Source organism: Chelonia mydas, chromosome 4 (genome assembly GCF_015237465.2).
Source record: "Chelonia mydas isolate rCheMyd1 chromosome 4, rCheMyd1.pri.v2, whole genome shotgun sequence".
Taxonomy (NCBI): domain Eukaryota; kingdom Metazoa; phylum Chordata; order Testudines; family Cheloniidae; genus Chelonia; species Chelonia mydas.
The window spans coordinates 72534500-72560044 of NC_057852.1; the positions used below are offsets into that span (position 1 = coordinate 72534500).

The window sequence follows — 25545 nt, forward strand, 5'->3', positions numbered from 1 at the left end:
ATCCATATGTGGCTTCCTTTTGGTAGAGAGAGTTCACTGTGCTAAGTTAATTCAAACCAAATACAATGTAAAATGAGTATTTGTATTAGAAACTTAAATCAAGAAATATTCTCTTAGGGTATACTATGAATAAATAATACTTTAGAAACTCCCTGTCTGTCCTATTTACTAATTTTTATCTTATGTTAGAGCCCTTAGGCCAGAGATGTTCATTCTGTTGATCAGATTATATGCCAAGATAATAAACCGGGATAATTAACTATTTTGGCCCTAGGAAAGGATGAGTACTCAACATATTGTTCTTCTATTTGCCATTTTATTATATAACCAATAGAAAGTGTGGTTACAAATGTGATGGCTTTGTTAGGATTTTATTTATGCTAGATTTCTATCTCTCTCTTTCCCCCCACTATTTACCTATATATGACTTTTCAGTTATAGGAGAAAAAATTGAGTAGTTTGATGACTGTTAAAGTATTTGCTTGAATGTTTGTGACATAACGTGGTGAATTAGGTTAATCTTCTCTTACATAATAATAGATCCAAGGCTTGTGTGTCTGAGATGCACGGTGCACAGCATCAAATACCTCAGTCTGCTGCTGCTTAAGTGCTGCACTTCTTAAAATCTGACTTTGGTCAGCAAGTTATCATTTGAAAGTTACAAATTGAGTTAGGCTATTTTGCTGGCAAAAAAATATTCATTGTGATATAACTTAAAATAAGACTTTCCATCAAAGCAAATTGTGTGTGTATTATTAGTTGAAGATAAAGCAGCAAAATTATAATAGAATTGTTCTCAATAATCTTTAAACCAGGAAGATCCATGTTTAATTATGTTGCTCCTTTGAATTTATTGTTGCTCTTCTTCCCAGTTCTTCAAGGGTTTTTCCCCTCCCTTTCCTACCTTTAATTACATTATAGCCCTTACAGGGCATATCCTCTGACTATATACAACTATATATTTTCAGTGAAGGGGTACTGTCATCATGGATAATTTATTTTAAAAAAAACAACAACACTTTCTGCTGATTTAAATTTCTTTTCAGTAATCTGAAATAAAAAACAAGATTCTCCTTTCTTATTCTTTTGGTCACCTAAATATAACATAACATTGTTTAATTTTTTTCAAGATCAGTCTTTATAAATGAACAATCAACCCATTTTGGTCTTGTTTACCTTAATTAAAAATTACACTTCAGAAATGTCACAGTAGTTTATCATGTGCCAAACACAACTTATTTGTGTACAAAAATTAGGAAAATACTTTCTTCAATATATTTTTGCAGCACTGTGTATAATTCCACTTTTACAGTAAAATATACTTTGACAAATTATGAAAAATAGTATGGAATAAAGTATTGTTTCTAACTTGATATGGGTTTAGCAATAGGGTGGAGTTCTCCTTTTCCCTGCTCCCTAACGTTTTAGGAACTGATAAGAGCAAGACAGTCAACCATTTTGATGGTTGACTCAAAAGTGGAAGAGGGCAAAGATTTCTTTCTTTAACCTATAGTTTTTGAAGGGCAGGAGGTTCTCATTATTCCTAGACTATTAAAGGTAGGAAAGAACTTGTCTTGGTAGGAAGATAGGAGTATGGAAGAATCCATCCTTCCGATAGCAATCTGGTGAAAAATAGTCCTTTATTAGGTCAGAGTCATAATGATGTGAAACTATCACATCAACATCCTGCCAGATTTTGTGAGGAAGTCGCTGCCAGCCAGAGAGGGACAATATTTAAGCTGAGCGCATAGAGTGAATTTAATAAGTTCTAAACCAGCGGTTCTCAACCGGAGGTCCGCAGCTCCCTGGGGATCCATGAACCCTTTCAAGGGGGCCGCGGGGCTCCGTGGCTGAAACCCAGACCCCGAGCCCTAGTGCCCCTCGTGGGGCTCAAGTTGGGACTCCCAGGAGGCACAGAGTTGAAGCTCCGATCCCTGCCGGTGTAGTGGTACTAACAACTCCCTGGCAGCACTTCCTACCTAGGTTGCACTGAGCAGGCTCACCTGTACTGAGCAGGCTCAGCAGGTAAATGCTATTGGTGGGGAAATGTGCCGCCTGCTGTTTTGCTGTTACACCGGGCACTGCGGGGTAGCTGCTGCTCTGACTGGTGCCATGGAGCAGGCAGCTGCAGCATTCCCTCCTCTCCTCTTGGTGCCCCGGGTTGAAACTGCTCCTCAGCTCCTGAGTCCCAGCCCCCTTTGCTCCCGCAGAGGCAGCCAGTAAGAGCCGCCCAGGTGGGGAGACCCAGCTTTGTGGCTGGCAGACGCCTCCGGGAACAGGGACCGCAGGGAAGCCTTCACAGCACACAGCCCCTGGTACCTCCTCTCCGTGCACCCTGAATTATGCCCTCCCTGCACCCTGCGCATCCCCTTGCCTGCACACGGCCCCAGCTGCCACCCTGTGTGCACACAGCCCCAGCTACCACCTCCCATAAGCCATAAGCTGTTTTCAAACTTTTTAAGCTAAGCCCCCCACCTTTGAGTTATAATTTTTGGTTGTGGCCACCACCTTCCCCAAGACAGGCAGGCAGGTGGCCTGCTGAGGTGAGCACTCCCTCCCTGCACCAGTGGCCCCTCCCTGCCCCAAATAGAAGTCAGATTACACCTATGCCCAAGGCCCCTACCCCGAGCCCTCTTTCCCTTTCTCTCCCCCAGCTGGGCTCTGGAGTTTTTATAGCACATCAAGGGGGGGCCTCAGAGAGGAAAAGGTTGAGAGCCCCTGTTCTAAACAACTGTTAATTTTTCAGTCAGCTCCACTCTATAACCAAGGAGATTCCACAGAAGGACTCAGTGCCAAAGCTTACTTTATTCATGAAGGTGGTGATTTGCTTAATTGCATTGTACTAATTACACATATGATACTGTTTAATTAAATAAGCTTTTAGTAATTACAGTTGATATCTGTGTCCTTGGAAATCAAGCATTAAGGACTTTCATTCATTATACATGAAGCCTAGGGAACAATCAATTTTTGTAATATGGCGCACTATAATAATTCCATGAACTACCAAAAGAAGTTTCATTATGCAAATAGTATAATAAAACAGTGTTTTACTGAGACTTAAGTTTATGAGAATCAAGTGAATTATAGCTGTCAAACTTGAAGAAGAAGGCTATACTCTTGACCGCATGTCCTCATAAGCTGCTTTGTTGGCAAGACTCCAAAAGGGGAAAATATAGCTATTTAAAAAAATAATTAGCAATGTATTGGCGGATCAGACCTCCAGGGTCTTGTGTGTAGCAGGAAAATGTGTAAGCATTTTTCTGTACCAGTCCAGCTCTACCAGTGCCACTAATAGTAGAAGAGTGTACACAGAGCCAGTGTGCTTTAACAGTATGCGCTGCTGCCATTATAAATTTTCCCATTGTAGATGCACTCCAAATGTGGGTTATTCCCCTACTGGGGGAAAGAGATGTTGGCACAGACATAGGTATTTGTAAGTGAATGTATTTGTATATGTACTCAGTCTGAAACGGAGAGGCTGAGCTGTAAACAGAACGTTAGATTCCAAAAATCAAATGTATATAGTACAGCACTTTCAGAGCTCTGTATTCAAGTTCTCCACTAGACCTTGCAGCTTTTTTCCATCTGCTGTATGCAAGACTTCCCAGTCCTCACCTGTCCACTCTCATCATGTGCTTTTTTTTTTTTCCCTAAATGCTTTTCGGCAAATGGAGTGTTGCTCACCCATGTCAGATGTTAAGTAGCACAAAAAAGAAACCCAGTACATTCATTGATCCTATATGCTCAGTATCATTTTCTCAGCAGGCTTGTCACAGGGGAAAATACCATGTTAGAACACAAGTTAGCAATATGATGTTAAACACTAGTTAGCATTTGGTATACACAAGAACTGTCATGATTAACAAATCAGCATCAAATAAAATGTATTAATGTAGCCTCTTAACCATAGGCGATAAAGATAAATGAATGTTAACACTAAGATTAACCTTCTCCAAAAGTCAGTTACACTTTTAAAATCATCCCATTGCAAAACAATGTATAATAATAAAATAACTATGATTAAAAATACATTATTTCATATCGGTCATAAGGAGCCTCTTTTTCACATAATTTTTTCTGATTTTTCCAGACAACCAGGCAAATAGGGTGGGAGGTTGTTTTACCCAAACTTTTGCTTTTTGTGGGGTCAAAACCTTTTCTAAACTAACTACAGAATATTTAGGAATACAGATAGAAGAGCAATGTAAAGCAGAAAAATTCCAGCATGGAGTCCATGATGTAAGTGCTGTGATAAAAGGTGAAAATGTAATGTGCAGAGTAGCATGAGAGAAATCAAAGCTTAGTGTGAAAAAGCAGCATTTTTGCCAAGTGCAACAGAATACGAAATATGAAACTGTGTGGCAAAACAACAAATATTTATTGGGACCATAGTCTGAAAAATATCTTATGTTAAGGGCCATCATTCATTTTTTTTTGTTCCAAAATTACCACCATTCCGTGTCCCCTTATTTTAATTGTTGAAAATTATGTACATCAGAAATAAAGAATCTTAAAACTGGTGCTATAGAAAGAGTTATTTACATGAAAAAGAATGAATTCTGCATTGTTTTAACTTTCCTGCATTCACTTTTTTGTTTTGTTTTGTTAATCCCAAATTGGGATCTTTGCACAAATTGTATTCCACATCTGGGCACTGGCAGATTAAGAGATGTGATTGAGATATCTGTGCTTCCATGCACTTTAATAAATGTAGCCACCACTCTGAAAAAGTTTGTTCTTTGGAGACTGAAGGGCGATGGTAGGGCTTTAAGTAGGGGAAGCTGGGATGTGGTGAGGAGCGTTAGCCATTGGAGCACAGGTTCCAGTTGCTAGTTTGACTAAATAGCCTGGGGGATGCTGTCTCCTATTAAATCATGGAAAAAATGGTAAACCAAACTGACTGAAATGATCGGTTTGGGGACTGTTTGTTCACCTTTTCTCCAGATCATCTTTCTGTTTTATAAAATATATTTACATAACTATCATTTACATGTGGATTGCCTATAAACTGGATAGAATATTTTCCATATGTAAATTGGAATGCCTAATTTACTTGGTCACATCTAGTTAACAACAAAATTGATATATCATAATAGCAATCCTCAAACCCACTTCTGGATTATTTTAGGTCCATGTGGTATATTCGGTAAGAAGGTGGGCTGTTAAGACTTCACAGTATTAAATGGCTGTTGGTTATTTGCAAAAGGTCATGGACCTTTTCCTTTCTTTTGAGGTGACTACGGTAATCCATGCAATGTTTTCGGACTTGCAGAAAGTCTTGCAGTTACAAATTTAGGATTTTAGTGCTGTCAACAGAATATCTGAAAATGCTGTTTGGGGATTTTAGTTGGATATTTTGTGAATGGTAGTTCACCTCTTAAAAATAAATGCCGTTTTGTTTTAACTATTCTTCCTAACAAAACTTGATAACTAAATATACGTCATGGGCAGGCTTGAATTCAAAATTTGACTATGATACTAGTGTGCTGGTCAGTGAAAGGCTGTTGGGGGAGGTAATGAGCGGACATGACTGCAAAAGATGATTGTGAATGAAGAAATGTGCTTTTAAAAAAAGACTTTATTGCGGCTACTGTACCAGTACCATACCACTTTTGAGCAAAGCATCAGAAAAGTGAGCAGTACAAAATAGCTACCACTAGGTGGCATGATGAATCACAAATCTTTTGAAATTGGAATTCAGCTTAAAAATGCAATTTATTTATGAAGGGTTCAATACTGGTTTGATCTTTTCTTTATATAATTTTAGAAGTAAATTAGTTATTTTTAATGTCTAAATGACATTTGGAATATGTTTCAGTAATGTAAATGCTAAGTTTTTACGGCCTACATTTTCAAAACTGACAGGTTTCAGAGTAGCAGCTGTGTTAGTCTGTATTCGCAAAAAAGAAAATGAGTACTTGTGGCACCTTAGAGACTAACAAATTTATTTGCGCATAAGCAGTCTCTAAGGTGCCACAAGTACTCCTTTTCTATTTTCAAAACTGTTAGTTAATTTTTGGTTCTCCACTGAGCCTGAATTTTTTAGCCATTACAACTCCCACAGAAGTCAATATAAGTGCTCAATACCTCTGAAAATCGGACCCTGTACATTTAAAGTTGGGTATCCTAAATGAGTGGACACTTTTGTTTTGAAAATATAGGTCGAAATGACTACAGTATAGATAAATAGATAAGGTTATGGTCGAAATATAAAACATAATTTCTTAAGCAAGAGAGACCATGATACTAGATTTCTTAAGAATTAAAAACTAAAATATAGATGAAAACTTTACTCTTAAGATATCCAGTATTAAATAGCCCATTATAACTGCTTCTCTCCCTCTTAAGTTGAGGGGGAACTCTAACTTGACCACAATACCTATTCTGTATCTTTCTGCTTTTGGTATTCAAGAGTTGTAAAAATGGAAAAGACCCATGAGGATATCTAATTTGTCTCTTTGTCGCTTCAGGGTTGTTCCCTACACTACATTTTTTTCCCTACTGCTTTGTGAGTTATAGTTTCTGAGCAATGATTTGAGCACTAACTCAAATGATATGTTCTAATCCTCAGATTGTTGCAGGGGTTCCATGAATGTTACATTTTGTGGAACTCTATAGTGATTATTTTTAGCCGCTGTCATCAGAAGGGACAATAGCTATTGTGGTGGGAATGCATTTCTGAATACTGACTTTATTATTTTTATGAATTGATGGTGGTATTAAGTTGCCGTATTGATAGCCCTGCATTCACAGGACAGACACTGTACTTCATTGGGAATACACATTTTTCCATGTTGCCAAGGTAATGCCTGTTTTCTGGAGGGGAAATGCATGCATACACCAAACAGAGTGAGAAATTAACTCTATTTCCACAAAAAGAAAAGGAGGACTTGTGGCACCTTAGAGACTAACAAATTTATTTGAGCATAAACTTTTGTGAGCAACAGCTCACTTCATCAGATGCATTGAGCTGTAGCTCACGAAAGCTTATGCTCCAATAAATTTGTTAGTCTCTAAGGTGCCACAAGTCCTCCTTTTCTTTTTGCGGATACAGACTAACACGGCTGCTACTCTGAAATCTATTTCCACAGTCATTCAGTTTTTGTGTCTGTTAAGGATGGTCACTCAGCAGTACCCATTGTTGTCTGATGTGAAGACCTGCTGCCAGAAACTGAGATCATCGATTCATTTCAGATAGATCAGGCACAGTAGTGAAAGATTCTACTTGTTCTGCTTTTAGACAAAATGTTCGGGGTAGACTAGTGAAGAAAACCTAGAGAGAAACTGACTAGCCGCATGTTAGTTTCACTGTGATATCAGCGGGATAAAATGTTTCTGCTCCTTCACAAAACAGGTATGATCAATCCCCCTTTATCTTGTCCCTTCCCTTCCGCCGCCCCAAAAGGATTTCCTTTCCTGTGGGGTGAGGTGGGATATCTGTAATTTCATGACAAATTTAAATTGCTACTGCTGTGCCTGATCTTCCTGTATCTGTCTCAGTGTTAACTTCATACTTGGAGTGTGAAAGGTGCTGTATAAAAACAAATTCTAATCTATTCTTTTTTTAGTCTGGCCAGTCATGATTTTTAAGTTCAGTGTGAAATTATGTAGAATCAGTTTAAACTATAGGCAAAACTTACTCTGTGCTGTTACTTGGAATTAATTTGTACCTAGTATTTATTTAGTCTACCACTGGATGTCACCACTGTTCCACATAAATGCAGCCAGGAAAAGGATTTATTTAATGTTGGGAGAGAAAGGAGGAGGGAGAATCCATTTGGCACTTAACTATTGGAAATCGTTTAATTTAACGCTTCTCAGACACTGGCAATTCATAGCATACGTTTGAAGCCATTAGACGCACACATTGTTTCAAACTCCAATTGGCAAATGCAGAATTGTGAGAGCAGACTGAATGTGTCGATTATTGTAGACTCTGAGTGCCGTTCACAGGCTTGTTGGTGATGAGTCACCACACTGACTATCCAAGAAATTAGATCATGAAATGGCTAGGAGTAAGATCTTACTAGGCGTATAGATGCTGTAGTATTACAGCTTATAAATAGCACATTTATCCAGAAATGACTTTCAACCTACAAGTGTAATGTCTACTAACTGTTAGATCTGCAGAGATTAGGTTGGATTTGTAGAATAAAAAAAAAGTCTAGACCTTCTTTGGTTTTATGTCAATACGATAGGTCTGTTAAATATACTAGAGCACAAAATGCCGTTAAATTGCTCACAGACGCTTCATGATGGTCGGCTTTTGTAACCAGATTTTTAAGAATTTTTTTTAAGCTATTACAGGAATAGAACATGATTTATTGTTAGATTTTTTTTCCTTTTGAAAATTGTACCGTCAGGAAGGAAGAAACAAGCAGAACATTTGTTTTTTAGCTTTAAAATAAGGCTGTCACTCCCATTTTTCGGGTGAGTTATGTGCTTTTTTGGGAACAGGATGCAATCTCTAAACCGTATTAATTATCAATGTCTTTCCTTATTTGAAGAACACAAGTTATGTGATAACAGTGCTTAAACTTTGAAAAGACAAAAGTTGGCAGTACAATCTAGATCAGATACCACCTTCTCTCATAAGGCAAACATACAGATATTTTCTGTGTCCTTTAAATTGAATTTTTGAATGGATTTCAGCTACCATTCTGTCTTGGAACATGATACATTAGAGTGCATGATAACAGTGTGGTAGAAATATTTCCAAATAAGCATAACTAAAACTCCAAACTTGATCCAGATAAATGCATATTTAAAACAGAACACAGTTGGAATATGTAACCTGCCTTGAGTAGATATGTAGTGGAAAAACTTTCCTCCAATAAATAACTTAAAAGGGACACAGTAGCTAAGCATGTAGCCTGCACACAGTATAGTACATATAATGCCAACAACTCGCATCATAGTGGAGGGATACCAGAAAAGGTTTCTGCTCCAAACTAGAGTTATTCTTATTTGAAATCAGTCAAAAAATTTTGTGACCAGACTTTGGGTGAAAAACCAGTGGTCTGAATGTATGATTAATTGAAAGTCTGTCCACAGATACTTGCATGTCCTTAGCTGATAGTCAGAAGTGATTGTCTTTTATTCTTTCTATCTCCAGCTATAAAAATATCAAGATACAAAATATACAGTCTCTAATCCATATTCTTAAAGAGCTCTTCTGATTTCAGAAGTGGTATTTCAAGCTCATTTGAGAGAGTAGAGGCTTCCTTAGGGACAATCTTAATAGATTTTGCAGTCAAATTATAAACTGATTTCTAGAATGTGAGACTAGTATGTGTCCACCAGATTTCAACTTTGCTTTGGTTATATATAGAATAGCACAGAATCACATCTCCTTACAATAGCAAAACTCTTTCCTCCTTTTGTACAAATGCCTATAGGCATCCACAGCGCTCCAACTATTTCCATGTCTGCTTGCCTTCTGAATTTTGTTTTTGAAACATCCAATGGCATGACGAATGTAGTTGTTCTGTTTATCAATCAGATGCAGGATTCTTTACAGATAACCTCTGGTACAGTATACAGGGAAATATAAAAATGAGGAATAAGGTGTGAGCTTACTCTGTCTTTCTTTGTTTTTCTAGAACACCAAGTTAGACAATGCTGGAAAACAAGGTCAGGATCTCTCCTGTTCAGTAGACATTCCTGTAGCTAACAGCTGAGTTAATTTTCAACATGGCAATAGGTTAACAGTAGGTTCCTCCAATTTTCTGTAGTAGGACTGGTGGTATTGATACCATCAGGTAGATTGTGAAAGCTCCTTCATGGGAGATTTTCAAAAGTAGGCTGGATAGCCATCTGTCTTGGATGGCTCAGACCCAACAAATGCTGCATCTTGGCAGAGGGGTAGACCAGGTGACTCTTGTGGTCCCTTCTAACCCTATGATTCTCTGGGAAAGGATACCTGGAAAAGGAATGCCAGAGCCAGGCTGTGGGTGGCCTGTGTGTACTGGTCAATTACCAAGTTGCAGTCAGGAGACAAATAGTGGGGTTGGAATTGAGCCGGAAGTCAGGGTCAGGTACCAAGTTGCAGGTGGGAGACAAGTAGCACAGTCAGGTTTGAGCCAGATCAGGATGCCAGAGAGTCAAGATCAGGCACCAGGTTACAAACAGCGGGCAAGTAGCAGTCAGGGACAAACCAGGATCGGAAGCCAGAGTCTAGGGTCCACAACAAGGCAAAGTCTAGAGTGGAAGCAAGCAGGTGTTCTAAGTCGTCGCTCACACAGCTCACCTGATTTATATACCAGCATGAGCCAATCAGTAGACTGGTGTGGGGGTGTCACCACTCAGGCACTGCTGGACAGTTCTTTTTGCAATGTCTAGCTTCATACAGTCCCGCAGCGGAAGCCTACTCTTCCAGTAGGGATGCGGTCATGCGGATGCATCAGCCCAGAACCTCCATGGTTCCATATTCCAATCCTGCAGGTTCTTACAGGGAGTGAGCAGTAAGGTGATAAAATTTGCAGCTGACCCAACTTGCCTAGGTTGGTCACAAGTAAGGAGACTAAGCAAATTCAGAGGGATCTAATGCAGTTAGGTAAATGGGCAGTACAGTGGCAAATGAAATTCACTGCTGAGAAATGTCACGTAATATGTATTGGAAGGAATATTTTGAACTACTTAAACACATTGCTGGTTTCTAATGACTTGTCAACACAATAATTTTGTGCATAGCAAGCCAGGGTATGACTCAATAACACAGTGACTGGCTGTGTGGATCCTGTTACTGTGCACTAAAAGTTCTGTCGTGCACTTTGATGTACTGCATCACCCTATATCTCATATGATCTAGTAGAAGTAGAAGGGTTTTAGAGACCTGAACAGTCTGAAAGGATTGGAAGTGTTTAGTTTGGTGAGGGGACATAAGGCATAAAAAATAATAAAGGGCAAATTTGTGGTAAATCCTGTTTTCGTTTTTTAACCATAGAAGACAAAGGGGGATATTCAATGATGTTAAAAGGTAGCACATTTCAAACTGATAAAAGAAAATACTTTTATGCAGCATCCCACATCTGGAACTTATTGCCCCAAGATGTTAGAGCCCAAAAACTTAGTAGTATTTTTAAAATATTTAAACCTTTTATATGGATAATGAGAACATCCACCATTACATTAGGTTGGATATAAACCCACATTGCTTCATTAGAAATTTTCTCTGAAGAGGGTATTCCAAAGTTGTCCACTAGGGGGCTCCTTGCAGTTTACTTTGCACCGTTGTGTGACCTATGTCAGAAGTATGGACTACCAGATGGATATACTGTTGTCATTTGATGTGCCATCTCCTGTGGTCCTAGCCGCTGAATTTCTGTTAATCTGTGAGGGAATGGCAACCATTTAAAGGTTACTCAGCTCAGAATTTTGAATATTACTTTTTTATTATGCTGACGCCTGGTAGCAACATCATAGATAGTTTACGTTCTAAAGTGGCCACCAGTTCTTGGGGGTTTTCCCCCTAAACGTAGGTGGTCTATCAGTGTGAAATTTCGTACTGTTCATTTTTATGCTCTTTGAATTTTCTGTGCAGTTCTTATTTGGTCTGTTATTTGATAAAATTTTTAATAGGAAGCCTTTGAAGTTGCACTGTGGCTGAAATTTGTCATTGGCAGTCTGAGCTTCATTGTTGATTTATCTGTTTTAAAAAATTGTATATCTACACAGAATTTGGCAGAAAGATGTATCCTCAGTCAATTGGGTACAATGCTTTATTTTTGTTTTGGCCATGGGGGAAATGGATGTCAAGGCACTTTTAGCCTTCATTCATTATAGCTCAAAGTTTATGCACCAGTGATTGCCAATTAATAAAAACTTTTCTGTTGTAAAGATAAAATCTTCTCCATAAGCAGCTATGCTTTTCTGTCAGATTTTATATGGAGCAGAAAGTTTTATATGCAGCAGTGGCAAATGAGCATATGTGTGCAGCTTCTGCACATCTGTCACTTAATAACTGTGTGCTTAAAAATGTGTTTAGATATGAAAGGACTGATAAACCAGGGTTTTGGGGCACAGTGGGAAACAGTCCACCTAATGTTTATAATAGTAATTTACAAGATTTTGCAGGTTTTTTTATCCTAAATATGTGACACAAATGGAAACATTTTACAAACTATTATTTTTACTTGTAAGAATGTGGTTTACAGGAACATTACAAACTGGTTGCTGCTTTTTATAAATTAGTAATATAAATGTATTATGCAGGAGGTCAGACACCATAATGGTCTCTCCTGACCTTAAAATCCTATGAATCTATGAAATAGTAACGCTATATTTTGTTTTTGATATCCTGCTTATCTGTAACTAGAAGCAGAGACTTTAAGTAAAACTTCATTCACACACATTATTAAGAGATACACTGGCAAATTTACAGTAACAAAATAAAATCTTTTGCAGGTGCAAGTATTGGCATTATGATGAGAACCTGCTCACCTCCAGTGTTGTCATTGTCTTCCATAATGAAGGATGGTCCACACTCATGAGGACAGTTCACAGTGTAATAAAAAGGACACCAAGGAAATACTTGGCAGAAATTGTGATGATTGATGATTTCAGTAACAAAGGTAATGCATAGGCTATTAACAATGAATCTGTAGAAAAGAGGGGGAGGGGATATTAAAATAATTTTAATAATTAGCTTATTGGATTTATTATTCTGTTATATGGATTGTGTGTAACTGTACAAGAAAAACAAGATGGTATTTATACAGTCATTTTCATCTTTCAGTAAAACACAAGCTACATCTCAATGGATAGTAATGAAAAGGAAAACACTGGTCTATATGCATACATTTCTGTTCTATGCATAGAATTTGTGGCAGGTTTTCCCAAGAGTTTGGTTAGCACATTAGTATGGAGGTCTGGGTTAATTAGCACATTCTGTCATTGGGAATTTTAAAAAGGATAATCTGTTTAGAGATAAATTGAAACAGCTCACAGCACTATGCTCTATCTGTAACTGTCAAACCAGTGAGCATGAAGTACTTATCTACTTGTATTTTCACTGCTTCTCTTCTTTTAATCGAGGAGTTAGTGCTAAATTTGACATAAGAAATGTCTTTCATCTTACCCTCACAGGGAAATCCTATCTTAATTCTGACTATAGTCGAAATTTGACTACAACTATTCAGTAAACCATATTAATTTTTTCATTGTCTTAATGTTTTTTGGAGCCACCCATGATTCTTTGAAACACAGTACTGCATTTACCATTGCTTATATTTCATTGAAAGAAAAACTATTTTACCCACACATTTTTACATGAAATTTCGTTGTGGCGTATGGGCTCCAGCTGCATGTCATCAAAGCTTCCAGATGTTTGTAGTCTTTCCTGCCCACGGTCGTCATCCTTGTTCTTCCTTTCCTCAGATGTGAACCAAGATGGGAATGTATATGCTGTGTATACATATGTATGATTTTAAATATATAATATGCATTATAAAACACATGCTCTCTTGCTTGCTCTCACTCTCTCTGAATGTTTTCCTAGTATTGAAATCTTCAGGTCTAATGCTCATTGGCAATGTAAAGTGAAGCTGATTTGAGAAGAGAATAGCAAGAGGTGGCATGTTAATGTACATGTAAATAAGATAATCAATGATATAGAGAGGGTCAGTTCGATGTCTATTTTCTTTGATCAGTTTTCAATTTAAAATACTTTGTTTTATACTATGCATAATTAATCTGAAAGACTCACTGCCACAAGATGTTGTTGAGGCAAAATTCCTAGTAAGAGTCAGAAAAAGATTAGACATTTGTGTGAATAAAAAATATTTGCTTCTACAGCAAGGATAATTTTTGGTTATGGCACTGGACTTGGATTCAGGAGTATCGAGTTTTGTTACGGGCTCTATCTTTTCCTTTCTGACTTCAGACGAATTGTTAATCTCTTTGTGCCTCAGTTCCTCATCTGAAAATGGAGATAACAATACTTCACTACCTCACAGGGTTATTATGCAGCTAACTCCAGAAATACTGGGGAGGGAGGGACAGCTTTCACATGCTACAGTGATGAGGGGCAAAATAAGTATTAAGACAGAAAAATTAGATAAAATAAACATTTATAAGCTGCATAAACCTGAGATTAGAAAGAAATTTCCTCTATAGGCAAGTTGTTGTATACATGATTATTATGGGATCTTTGCATGTTCTTCTGAAGCATCTTGTACTGGTAGCCGTGAGAGTCAACATTACCTTTGGTCTGCTTTTAGTATGGCAGTTCCCATGCAGAGCTAGTATTGCCAAATCTTGACGCAACGGCATTTCTATGCTGCCTGTCCCTTGGATTGGTATATAGCAAGGACAAGGCATGTCTGATCATAGGTGAGTATGAGCTACTCTTGGAGTCTGGGATCTGCTGTCCCATATACTCCTTTTTCTCTTTGAATAGTTGAATTTGGAGATATGGAGCGCATCTGGCTATGTGGGGACCCAGTGCTGACGTGGTTCTCCTTTTGTATTGTTAAACAGTCTGGCACACAGTATACTTGTCTTCTGCCTGTCCCCATCTCACAGGAGAATATTGGTAAAGAATGAATCCTAGAAATTAATTTTAAGGATGAAATGATTGTATTAAAAGCAGGTTAGACTTTTTGCATGTAAAGCATTATTAAAATGATAAATAAACGTTAATTTTCACAACATCCCTATGAGGTAGGAAAATATTAGGAGCAGAATAGTACTGGACCCAGGAATGACCCCCCTATGGGACTCCACTAGATATGCCTTCCCAGTTTAACAGCAAATAATTGATAACTATTGTTGGAGTATAATCTTTCAACCAGTTGTGCATCCACTTTATAGTAATTTCATCTGGACCACACTTCCCTAGCTTGCTTACAAGAATGCCGTGAAGGCCTGTGTCAGAAGCCTTACTAAAATCAGGATGTTTCACAAGTACTCCTTCCCTGCATCCATTAGACCAGTAGTGCTGTCAAAGAATGGTCTACTATATTCCTATTGACTCTTAATGGAATCACACCATCTGAGAAGCTGGTTTAGACTTTTATATAATATGTAAATGTTTCTCTAAAGGATATTTTTTTTAATAATTTAGTCAGCAGCCATATATTAGACTTTTCAGCTGGTATCACAGCTATCTTTATGTGCAATTCAAGGACTTGCTGAGCCAGTTAAATAAAAGCTAACATCACTGTAAAATTAGATGGCCTGTTTAGTAAAAATTTGTTGGTATTTAATCTGAATTCATAGTACTGTTCATATTGTGTGAATATGACTAAATATGCACTTTATATAAGTGACTTTCATGGACTGTCTGGCATAATAGACCTAGTACTACAAGATAGAATAGTATATGTCGGGGTGGCCAAACTGGTTCACAGGCTTGCATAGTGCCCCCCCCCCCCCCGCCATCTGCCAGCCTGGCGGGGGTGAGGGGGGAATCTTGAGACTCTGCCTTGCAGCAGGGTGGTGGGGTAGGGGCTTCTGCCCAGCGGAGAGAGGGGTCTCAGGGCTTCAGTCCTGTGGGGCATGCCTGCTGGGGCTGAGGGTTTCAGCAGGAACAGGACTGAAGCCCCAAGTCCCATAAAGTTCTTCCCGTACGGTTGACGCCCTGAGCCCCAGCAGGCGTGCCCCAACTCTCGAACTTCTGAAGATTATTGTATGCAGCTTGGAGGGTCAGAAAGTTAGGCCGTCCCTGGTATATGTGTATTTAAGATTATAAGGAAAAATTAGAATTTTATTACCTGAGAAACAGCATGACTATGTAATTAGCATTGTCATATAAAATATATAGACTCTTAATTATAGTCTCTTATTCTTACACATATAATATGTATCCTAGTGGATAGCGTACTGGTTTGGAACTCAGAAGACCTGTGTTCTATTCCCATCTCTGCCACTGGTCTGCTGGTTGATCTTGAGCAAGTCACTCCGTCTCTCTGTGCCTGATTTTCCCTATCTGTAAAAAGGAGGTGGCAATATTATTTCTTTTGTGAAACACTTTGAGGTCTACAGTTGAAAAGCATTATATAGAACTAGGTGGCATCATATTTCCTAACTCTCTTCAGTGTGTTTAAGCATGCAACTTTAACATAGTGAGGGGTTTTTTTATGGCATTTCCTATGTTTTTTAGGGGTGGGAGGAAACCAACCAACCAAAACATAATCTTACACCATTTGACTAGAAACTAGCAGAGGGCCATATCCCAAGCATCTTATGAAGCCAGTCTCTGTGAACCTTAGGAGCTGGGGATCTCCTGCTTTCAGGCTGGCAGATTGGGGCTTCTCACAAGGTGCATGGAGCTATTATACATCATGTAAGCTTCTGAAGCCAGGGCTTCTGAGAGGCCCTAGTCCCAGCATAGGAACATTTTGTAAAGTGTGCTTATAAATCTGTCAGAGATATGTACAACTCTGCCATTCTTAGCTGCATGCTTCACACATGTTATCATTGTTAGTGATTTACTGCATGTGCATACAGTAGTACAGTTTTCACAGGTTCAGTTAAATCAAAATTAATTTTGTTTTGGGTTGAACTGAAAACAATAGCTAAAGATGTTAATATTTGAATTTTCTCCTTTTCCCTATCTGGAACTGGTTAAATGCAGCTACCAGACAATGTTGCCTGAAAAGTTTGAGTCTCAGCTCTGGTGCTTTGTGCTATATTAGCTGCATTGCCCTCTTAGTAGTGAAGAATGGAGCTCTGATTCCCCACATGAGAGAACATTGAGTAGCTTGAGATTAAGGTGATGTTCTTGCTGTTGGCAGTGTTCCTAAATCCCAGATTCAGAATTATAAAAGGTTATTAATGGCACCTATTAGCGTATATTTTTTATTCATTAATAATGTTGTTCTTTTCTAGTTACGAGAAAGAAACAGCATTGTTTATGCATCTTTAATAATTTTCAAAACAATTCTTTATTTATAATAATCAGTTGGAAGTAGTTTACTTGTTGAATGGCACGCTTCTCTCTCCCCCTGCACTCTCTCCTGTGCACAATAGTTTTTGGTTGTAGAGAATTTCCAGAGTGGGTTTTCTTTGTTAACTTGTTTTGTCAGACGCACAGGAGAATAGCAATGACAGGAATTCAATGCCAAGTTAGTAAAATCATCACAATTCTGATATCTTCAATGGAAAAGTATGCATTAATAGGATGTTAAAATCCAAAAACTAAAGAATGCAAAAATTTCAAAAGCAGTGTCAACTTGGCCACATTGTGTGCATATATAGACTATTTCCTTTCTATTGTTTCTTATAGATATAGCTTTAATATATTTTCTTATTTTGCCAAATATCAGACATAGGGAGGGTACAGCTGATTTTTAATATTGCTGCAAGTACCTTACTTCTTATATTTCCTGAATCCCTCTGTTTTAACTGTACACTTTAAGGGTGCATTAACATTGTGTTTTGCATGTAGGCCTCGACTCAGCAAAATGTTATGACGTTCCATTGAAGTCACTGGGACCACTTGTGCTTAAAGTTAAGCTAATGCTTAAATACCTTGCTGAATCAAGGTCTTAATGCCCTTCGTAAACAAAAGGGACCAGATCCTCAGCTGGTATAAATTGGCACAGCTCCATTTGAATCCAAAGGAGTTACGCTGATTTACATCAGCTAAGGGCTCCTAATCTCAGCTTTTCACTAGTTCTCAAGTTGTCATAGGTTTTGTCTACACTGACCATTTTTAAAAAAAATCTTGTTTTATTGCCACTGCTGCAGCTCCACAGGAGTAGCGGCAAAGGAAGAGCTAGCATAGGCCGGGAACCACTGGTTTTACCAATGTATTGTCTAACCCTGCTCAGAGCACATATAGATGAAACAGTGGTACAAACATCTGTTAATGCTGATGCTTTGTCTATGCTTGTGCACCTATTGATGGCACCAGTGGACCTGCATCACTGGTAGCATCACCATGGGAGAGTTTACAACAATGGTTGGTGTAGGTAGGACCTATGATAACTTGGGAATTAAAGAAACGCTGACATCAGTAATCAATCAAGGAAGTAAAATCTGAACAGTTGAGAGGCAAAAGAATATTTAATCAGGCTGTTGATAATAATTTTTGGTTGGTTGGTTTTTACTAACACTTTTGAGTAGGGAATCTTTGTTAAACACTGAGTTCACTCTGAACCCCCTACATTAAATGACAGAGCTCCGTATTTGGAAACATGTAGGAGGTTCTTTAGCAAAACTGGGAGAAACCAGACTAGCTATTCCTGATATTTCTAAGGTTTTTTTAAAAATAGCAGGAATAAAACCTTAATTTAAAAACAAACAAACCTTTCCTTTGAAACCACCTGTATATGTTTTTTGAAGAAACAAAATGTATCTGCTTGGTGGACAAAATTCAGCACTAGGCCAGTGGCAGATTTTCTAGACATAAAATGTCAGGGCTTTATATTCTGATGTCTTGCATCCCTGTAAGGCTAGACTTTGGAACTGTATAATATTGGAAAGGGGGAAATTCACAGCTTCCCAGTGAGAACAGGCACTCGCTCCTAGGCCTGGAAGGGCCTGAGATAATGGATTTCAAAATTCTGAAATACTTACCATTGAAAAACATTCCATAATCCGTATTAGAAGTTTTTATAGTTCCCTCTGAGCCCTGCATAGGTGAATTTATAATAACTAAAGCACCTGCCTTTGTAGGCAGAAAGTGTTAGAAATAAAATCAATTTTTAATAATCAGGAATGTTTTACAGAGAGCTAAATCTTCTTGTAACATATGAGGCATATAAGTAATGGTGTGGTATAAAGCTTTTATGCACATTTGTGTGGGATACCTTCATAACTTTCTTGTAGTTATGAATCCACACTAAATTCATTTTGTAAAATGTCTATCCTGCATCTATCATGTATCCTCTATATCAGGGGTGGGCAAACTTTTTGGCCCAAGGGCCGCATCTGGGTGGGGAAATTGCATGCAGGGCAGGGGGTTAGGGTGCGGGAGGGAGCGTGGGGTGTTGGAGGGGGTGCGGTGAGCAGGAAGGGGCCCACGGTAAGGGGTTGGGACAGAGGAGGGGTGCGAGATATATGAGAGGGTTCAGGGAAGGAGGTTGGGGTGCAGCAGAGGGCTCAGGGCAGGGGGCTGGGGAGCAGGAGGTGTGCAGAGTGTGGCCAGCTCAGGGCAGGGGGTTGAGGTGCACGAGGGATGCGGGGGATTGGGGTGCCGGGTGCAGCAGGGGGCTCAGGGCAGGGGGTTGGGGTGTGGCAGGGGACTCAGGGCAGGGAATTGGGGTGCGGGGTGCAGGAGAGGTTAGGGCTCCGGCCCGGCACCACTTACCTGGAGCGGCTCCAGGGTAGCAGCGGCACGCACCAGGGCTGGCCCCAGCCCCACGCCACTCCCAGAAGCGGCTGGCACCACGTCCCTGTGGCCCCTGGGGGGGGGGAGTGGAGGGGGAAGGGGTGCGGCAGAGAGCTCTGCGCGCTGCTCTTGCCTGTGAGTGCCTCCCCCAAAGCTCCCATTGGCCATGGTGCCAGCTGTTTTCCGGAGCGGCGCGGGGCCAGCAATCCTGCGGGCCGGATCCAAAGCCCTGAGGGGCTGGATCCAGCCCGCGGGCCATAGTTTCTCCACCCCTGCTCTATATAATGCCTAACACATACATCATATATATATTTATTATATAAATAATTGTCCTTTTTCCTAACTTAGTCCTTAGGTATAAGTGACATGTTTGTAACCCTCAAAGAATTACAGCAGCTTTGCAAACATATGTAAAGGGAGAGAGAAGAGGGTAATCAGATTTTGTCCCTACTGACTTTGACAATCAAATTTTTTATGTTGTTTTGCTTTTTAATGGAGGGTTAAATAGTATTCGGTATTCAGGTGGCTTTCGAAGAAAGTCAGTTTAAAAAAAAATTCCATTTTTGGAGCATGATTCCTGAAATAAATTTTGATACCTTTTGCTTTTTTTAAATCCCATTTTTATTTCAATTATTAATGCATAATCTCATTACTTATATTTTGAGGTTGGAATCTTCTTAGTAGTTTTGTCAAAGGTGACGTAAAATGTAATAATTTATGAGACTAAAATCTAAGGCCTTTTCTATATATAAACTTGTACTGGTTTAAATAAACTGGTGCAAACTAATGTGTGGACCCTTATTTTGGTTTGAGTGGCTTATTTTGGTGTAGATTAAACTTGTTCTTAATTGACTTAAGTTAAACTGAAACATGTCAGTCTTAAATCAAAATAGGAGTCCACACTGGGGTTTGCACTGGCTTAAGGAAATCCGTTTAAATTAACACCTTTATTTAAATCAATGCAACTTCATGGAGACAAGACATACCTGGCCTGGTGCATGTTCAGACTTTTCTGAGTTGAATCATTAGGGGCAAGGTTAGGGTTAACCCTGTAAGAATGAAACACTTTTTCCATAACCGTGCTGTAGGGATGTGATTTCCACATCAGAATATATTTGTTCCTTAATCTATTGATTTTTTTTCTTTTCTTTTCTTTTTTTAAATATTTTTTGTCAAATTTGTAACCGAGCCCTTTAAGTATGGCCCCTCCTGTCCCTGCTGCACAGCCTGGCTCCTACCATCCTCCCTGAAACTTTCTCTCTGCCTCAGAGTTTTTCTGCCTACTATCAGTGATTCTCCATCTTTATCATTTTGTGTATTACTTTGTGATATGATCATCAGATGATGGACCACAGTGCACACCCCTCAGTCATCATCCTTCAGCTGCTCTGTTTATTGAGGTATTGCTGTAGCTCTGTTGGTCCCAGAATATGTGAGAGACAATGTAGGTGAGGTAATTTCTTTTATTGGATCAACTTCCTTCAGTGGAAGGTATTCCAATCTGTTGAGCTTCACAGAGCTGTTGGGACAGATTGTTAAGTAAAAGAGGTAACACATGTTGGGGGCAGTCACTTAAAATTAAATGGGCAATTGGAGGTTACATTGTTATGCATAAAGGGTTTGAGGTGGACTATTAAGGATAGCAGGCAGTGTGGTGTATTGCAAATTGTTGTAACGAGCCATACAACAATGTCCCTGTAATCCATGGCTTTTTGTGTCTAGCTGAATTATGAATTTAAGTTCCCAGTCTTGCTCTTTCAAAATGTTGTGCAGATTTCCCTGGAATCTCTTCATGAAAAGATCCATCCAAATACCCCGGGAGAACCTGCTTCAATACAGGAAAAAGAAACCCACTGACCACTAAGGTGGCCATTCACGTGTTCCCGGAATACTGTAAATTCCGGTACTTCCAGGAACAGCCTGCGCAGTACCGGATTTTCCATGGCGCCGGGCCCACGGTACAAAGGGTACTGGGCCTGCCCGCTCTTCTCTGCCCCCCCCCCCCCCCCCCCGCATCAGTCTCTCCTGCGGGGGCAGTGGGCAGAAGCTTGGTCCTGCAGGCTCCGCCAGCAGCCAAGCTCACCCCTCCCACGCCTCTTCCCCCCGCGTGCTGCCTTCCTGCCCCTCCCCACCTCCCTCCCTCTCCCTGCTGCCGAACAGCTGATCGCTCACAGGAGGGAGGGGGAGGAGCGGAGCCGCAGTTCAATGAATAGAAGATTGTTGGGGACGGAATAGATCTGGAGAAGGAGAAGAAGTCTGGAGATAAATGTGAGAAGTGAGGGACATATGCTTTTTTGTTAAAATATTATGTTTGCTGCTGAAGAAAAAAATCCAGAATACTTAAAGTTGTTGTAGTAGTTAAATAAAACAATGTAAATGTCTGTGTGGTGATGTTCTCCTCCTAATAGAGCCTGGCAAGAAAATCCTCCAAATATTAATGATTAACCGGTTGAATTGGAGATAGTTCCCCTCCCAATGACTTCATAAATATCTGCTTCAATTATCTTTGGTAAATGAAATAACCAAACAATCATTCATTTTCTGATATAGCTGTAAAACTCATCTGAAAAGTTTTCAAAATAGATCACTGTTTAAAAATGTAGAGTATGTACCTTCGAAAAATGAAACCTACATCTATCTGTGAGTTGTGAAGAATATGTATTAAGGTTATAACAACCAACAAGAATGCACTTTATGTAGAAAACCATGATTAAATTGAGTCTTCCTGATTAGTGATTTAAATCATGATTTAAATCAAATTCACCCTGCCCGCTGTGCTCTTGCCCCTGGCCCCTTCATTCCCCAGGGGGGCCCACAAATATGTTTGGTGCCGGGCACACAAAAAGTTAATCCGGCCCTGAGCCTGCGTCCACCCCCACTGGCATGCCCTCATACACATAGTGCATGTGAGGTCACTCCGCACAGAGGGAGCCATTTTTAAAAGCACCCTGCCCAGTCACTCTCGGCCTGTCACATGTGAGGTCACGTTGCACAGGGAACACTACTTTTAAGTGCTGGAGGGGTGGAGTGGCATCCCCCATCCGATATTGGACCAAACCAGAGATGTCTGGGTTTTGTCTCAGGTCTGGATCGGGGACAAACCTCTCAAAAAGAGGACTGTCCAGTTTAATACCAGATGAGTGGCCTCCCTACTGACTGCACTCTCTCCTAGTTGTCACCTGTCAGCCCACACTGGAACTCATACAGGGTATCATCAAACAAGTACAACCCATATTTGAATGGGACCACGTCCTGAAAGGAATCTTCTTCTGGCCTTCAAATAACTCCCAGCCTCACCAAGCTCATCATCAGAAGGAAGCTCCCCACAGACCAGGCACCAAACTCTGCCAGAACAGCAGATACAAAACATGCAGCCCTATTTCCATTGCTACAATGATCAATACCTGCCCCCACAACACATCTTTCAAGCTTCATGGGTCTTATACATGCTTATCACATGTGCTGTACTTCATCCAGTGCACCAAATGTCTCAATAACAACTATGTGGGTGAAATCAGACAATCGCTATGCTCTCTAATAAACTCTCACAGAAAAATAATAAAAGACAAACATCATGTCACCCATGGATGAACACTTTTCACAAAGCGATCACTCCATTTTTGATATTTCAGTACTTGTCCTCAAGGGAAACCTGCCAACACCTTCAAAAAGCGAGCCTGAGAACCTAAATTCATAACTCTGCTAGACACCAAAAGCCATGGACTTTACAGGGATGCTGGCTTTATGGCTCATCACAACAATTTGTAATACACACACTATCTGCTACCCTTAATTGCCCATTTCAAACCCTTTATGCATAACAGTCTAACACCATTTCATTTCAAGTGACTGCCGCCAACATGAAAAGGAGTACTTGTGGCACTTCAGAGACTAACAAATTTATTTGAGCATAAGCTTTCATGAGCTACAGCTCACTTCATCGGATGCCTCCAACATGTTTCCCCTTCTACTTAACAATCTGTTCTAACTTGTATTTGGCTCTGCTTCCTTCCCCAGACCTGAAGAAGAGCTCAAGAGCTTGTACCTTCCACCAATAGTAGTTGATCCAATAAAAGAAATTACCTCACCTACCTTGTCTCTCCTTCTAGTGAATACAGCTGCCACTACAAGGACATACTCATTGAGGAGATGGGTGGGAAGCATTGACTGACCCTGGGGATGCGGGGGTTGAAAGGAATAGGGGGATCCAGGTCTGGCAGAACTTTGCCTCAAGTTCCCAGCAGTTTTAGGTGACAAAAACAGATAACTTAACAAAGACATCATGCAAATTGCCCAAAATAATTTGATATCGAGACAAAATCATGAGGAGTGTTAGTGAAGAGTCATTGACAATAGTCTTTGCTGAAAGGTGGTTCAGAATCTACTTTTGCAATCTCTTAGTGTAGTGCAGCTATTAACTTTTTCTGTTCTAAAGCTAGAACTCCTGCTATGAAATCAGAGAACTTCAAATCAAGCCTTCATCACACTTATAAGCACTTTATCAATAATAGATTCGGCAGTGTTGTATTTGAGACCTTTTTAGTTCTGAACGTCTAGATTTCCTTAGTAAATCTGGTCAGTTATGTTTAGTTTGCATTAAGAGTGTAACGCTAATTATTATAACGTGGAAAAAATTCTTTTTTTATTATTATTTGATAGCGCACTTAAAAGAAAGACTAGACGAGTACATTAAGCAGTGGAATGGCCTTGTAAAGGTATTTCGAAATGAGAGGAGAGAAGGTTTAATTCAAGCTAGAAGCATTGGAGCTCAGAAGGCTAAACTTGGACAGGTAGAAAATGTTTGATAAATAAAATCATTTGTATTTTCTTTATATTAAAATAAATATTTTTAACAAATCTTAAAATGGTTATTTTATAATGAACATTGTTGAAATAAGAATGGCTTAAATTCTTAAAACCTCTCTGTGAGGTATTACAGCATAGTGTAATAAAAAATTGTGTAAATTTGTGTCAAAATTTAAGATATATGATAATTCAATCAATGTGTGATTTGTATACAGAAATCTCAAATGATATTATATCTCCCTGCCTTTTTTTGTTTTTAAAGGTTTTGGTTTACCTTGATGCCCATTGTGAGGTGGCAGTTAACTGGTATGCACCACTTGTAGCTCCTATATCTAAGGACAGGTAACGCTATCCTGTTTTTCTACAACTCAGAAAGCCTCCTAAGAAGAAAAATAGTCACAGTAACAATCTTCATGTTTTAAACCGTATTCAGTGTGGTGTTCACATTACAACTATTGCATCATCTCCCAGAGTGGAAGATATTGTCATGTAACAAGTGACAATCATTCAAATAAATCTCTAATTAGTTTATTTTAATGGAGGTACTGAAATGTAGGTTACATTTAAGGGGAATCCAGTCTGTTGCAATGACTTTATCTTACAGGCCCCCTGTTGTGGTAATGTTGTACTGTAGATGAATGAGCAGCCTGCTTAAACAAGATTATTATTATTAAAGCTAATCAAAAAGATTATATTTAAAATGGAGGTAGGAATTGGGGAGAGAGATAGAGCTCAACTTTGATTTAGTGGGAATTTTCAGACTGCTAAAGCCTGTGTGATCTTAAGGTTGCAATAATTATGATAATTACTACAAAAATATATTTGTTTCTCTTAAATCTAAAGTTAGAGAATAGTTTTAAACAAATCCTCACCTTTGGGATGTGCTTGCCTTGTCTGCATGCCCAGACATTGTGCTAGTAGTTAATGTTGGAACCACAAGCCCTATGTGCACGAAACTCCATTTGAGCCTATAAAGGAATGGACCCCACCTGCCTCCGATCCTTTGAACCACCTGTATGCTGCAGTTGCTCTGTGCTGTTGTTTTAGCTTTAGTTGGCTTATTCAGTAGTTGAAGGAGGCGTATGGGAGTGTGGCATATCTTTATTTTAAAGCTGTTGAATCCCTCAGCCTATTGTACCACTAGAGTCTTAACTACAAGTATGCCAGAGGCTTAAAAAGTGCCAGGAAATAAGTCCTCCAAGGCCACTGTGTTGGTGATAGGCCAGGTCTCCAGGTGCTTCAGTTGTTTGGGATAAGGGCACTTCTCTTGCTCCTGTTCAGTCTAATGTCCCTTTACCTGGGGGAGGCAGGTTGTGGAGAACGTTGAAGAAACAATCTCAAAGACAAAACCTGAGGAGAGAGATTGTTGCTGAAGGCCACGGTGTTGAGGAGCACTGATACCTGCTACTCCATTGTACAAAGCCCTGAAATGGAAATTTGCAAAGAGTTAGATTAAAGAG

General features: G+C 39.4%; 1 protein-coding gene across 3 annotated transcripts in view; it reads left to right on the forward strand.

Annotated features, from left to right (window-relative positions):
- The window catches only part of GALNT7 (polypeptide N-acetylgalactosaminyltransferase 7), a 117284-nt gene that overhangs the window by 58918 nt on the left and 32821 nt on the right, over positions 1 to 25545 (forward strand). For all 3 annotated transcript variants that reach the window (XM_037897547.2, XM_037897546.2, XM_043545988.1), the window contains exons 3-5: positions 12409 to 12575; positions 23939 to 24069; positions 24348 to 24427. In XM_037897547.2, the coding sequence (XP_037753475.1) occupies positions 12409 to 12575; positions 23939 to 24069; positions 24348 to 24427 (378 nt within the window). The remainder of the gene's footprint in view (positions 1 to 12408; positions 12576 to 23938; positions 24070 to 24347; positions 24428 to 25545) is intronic.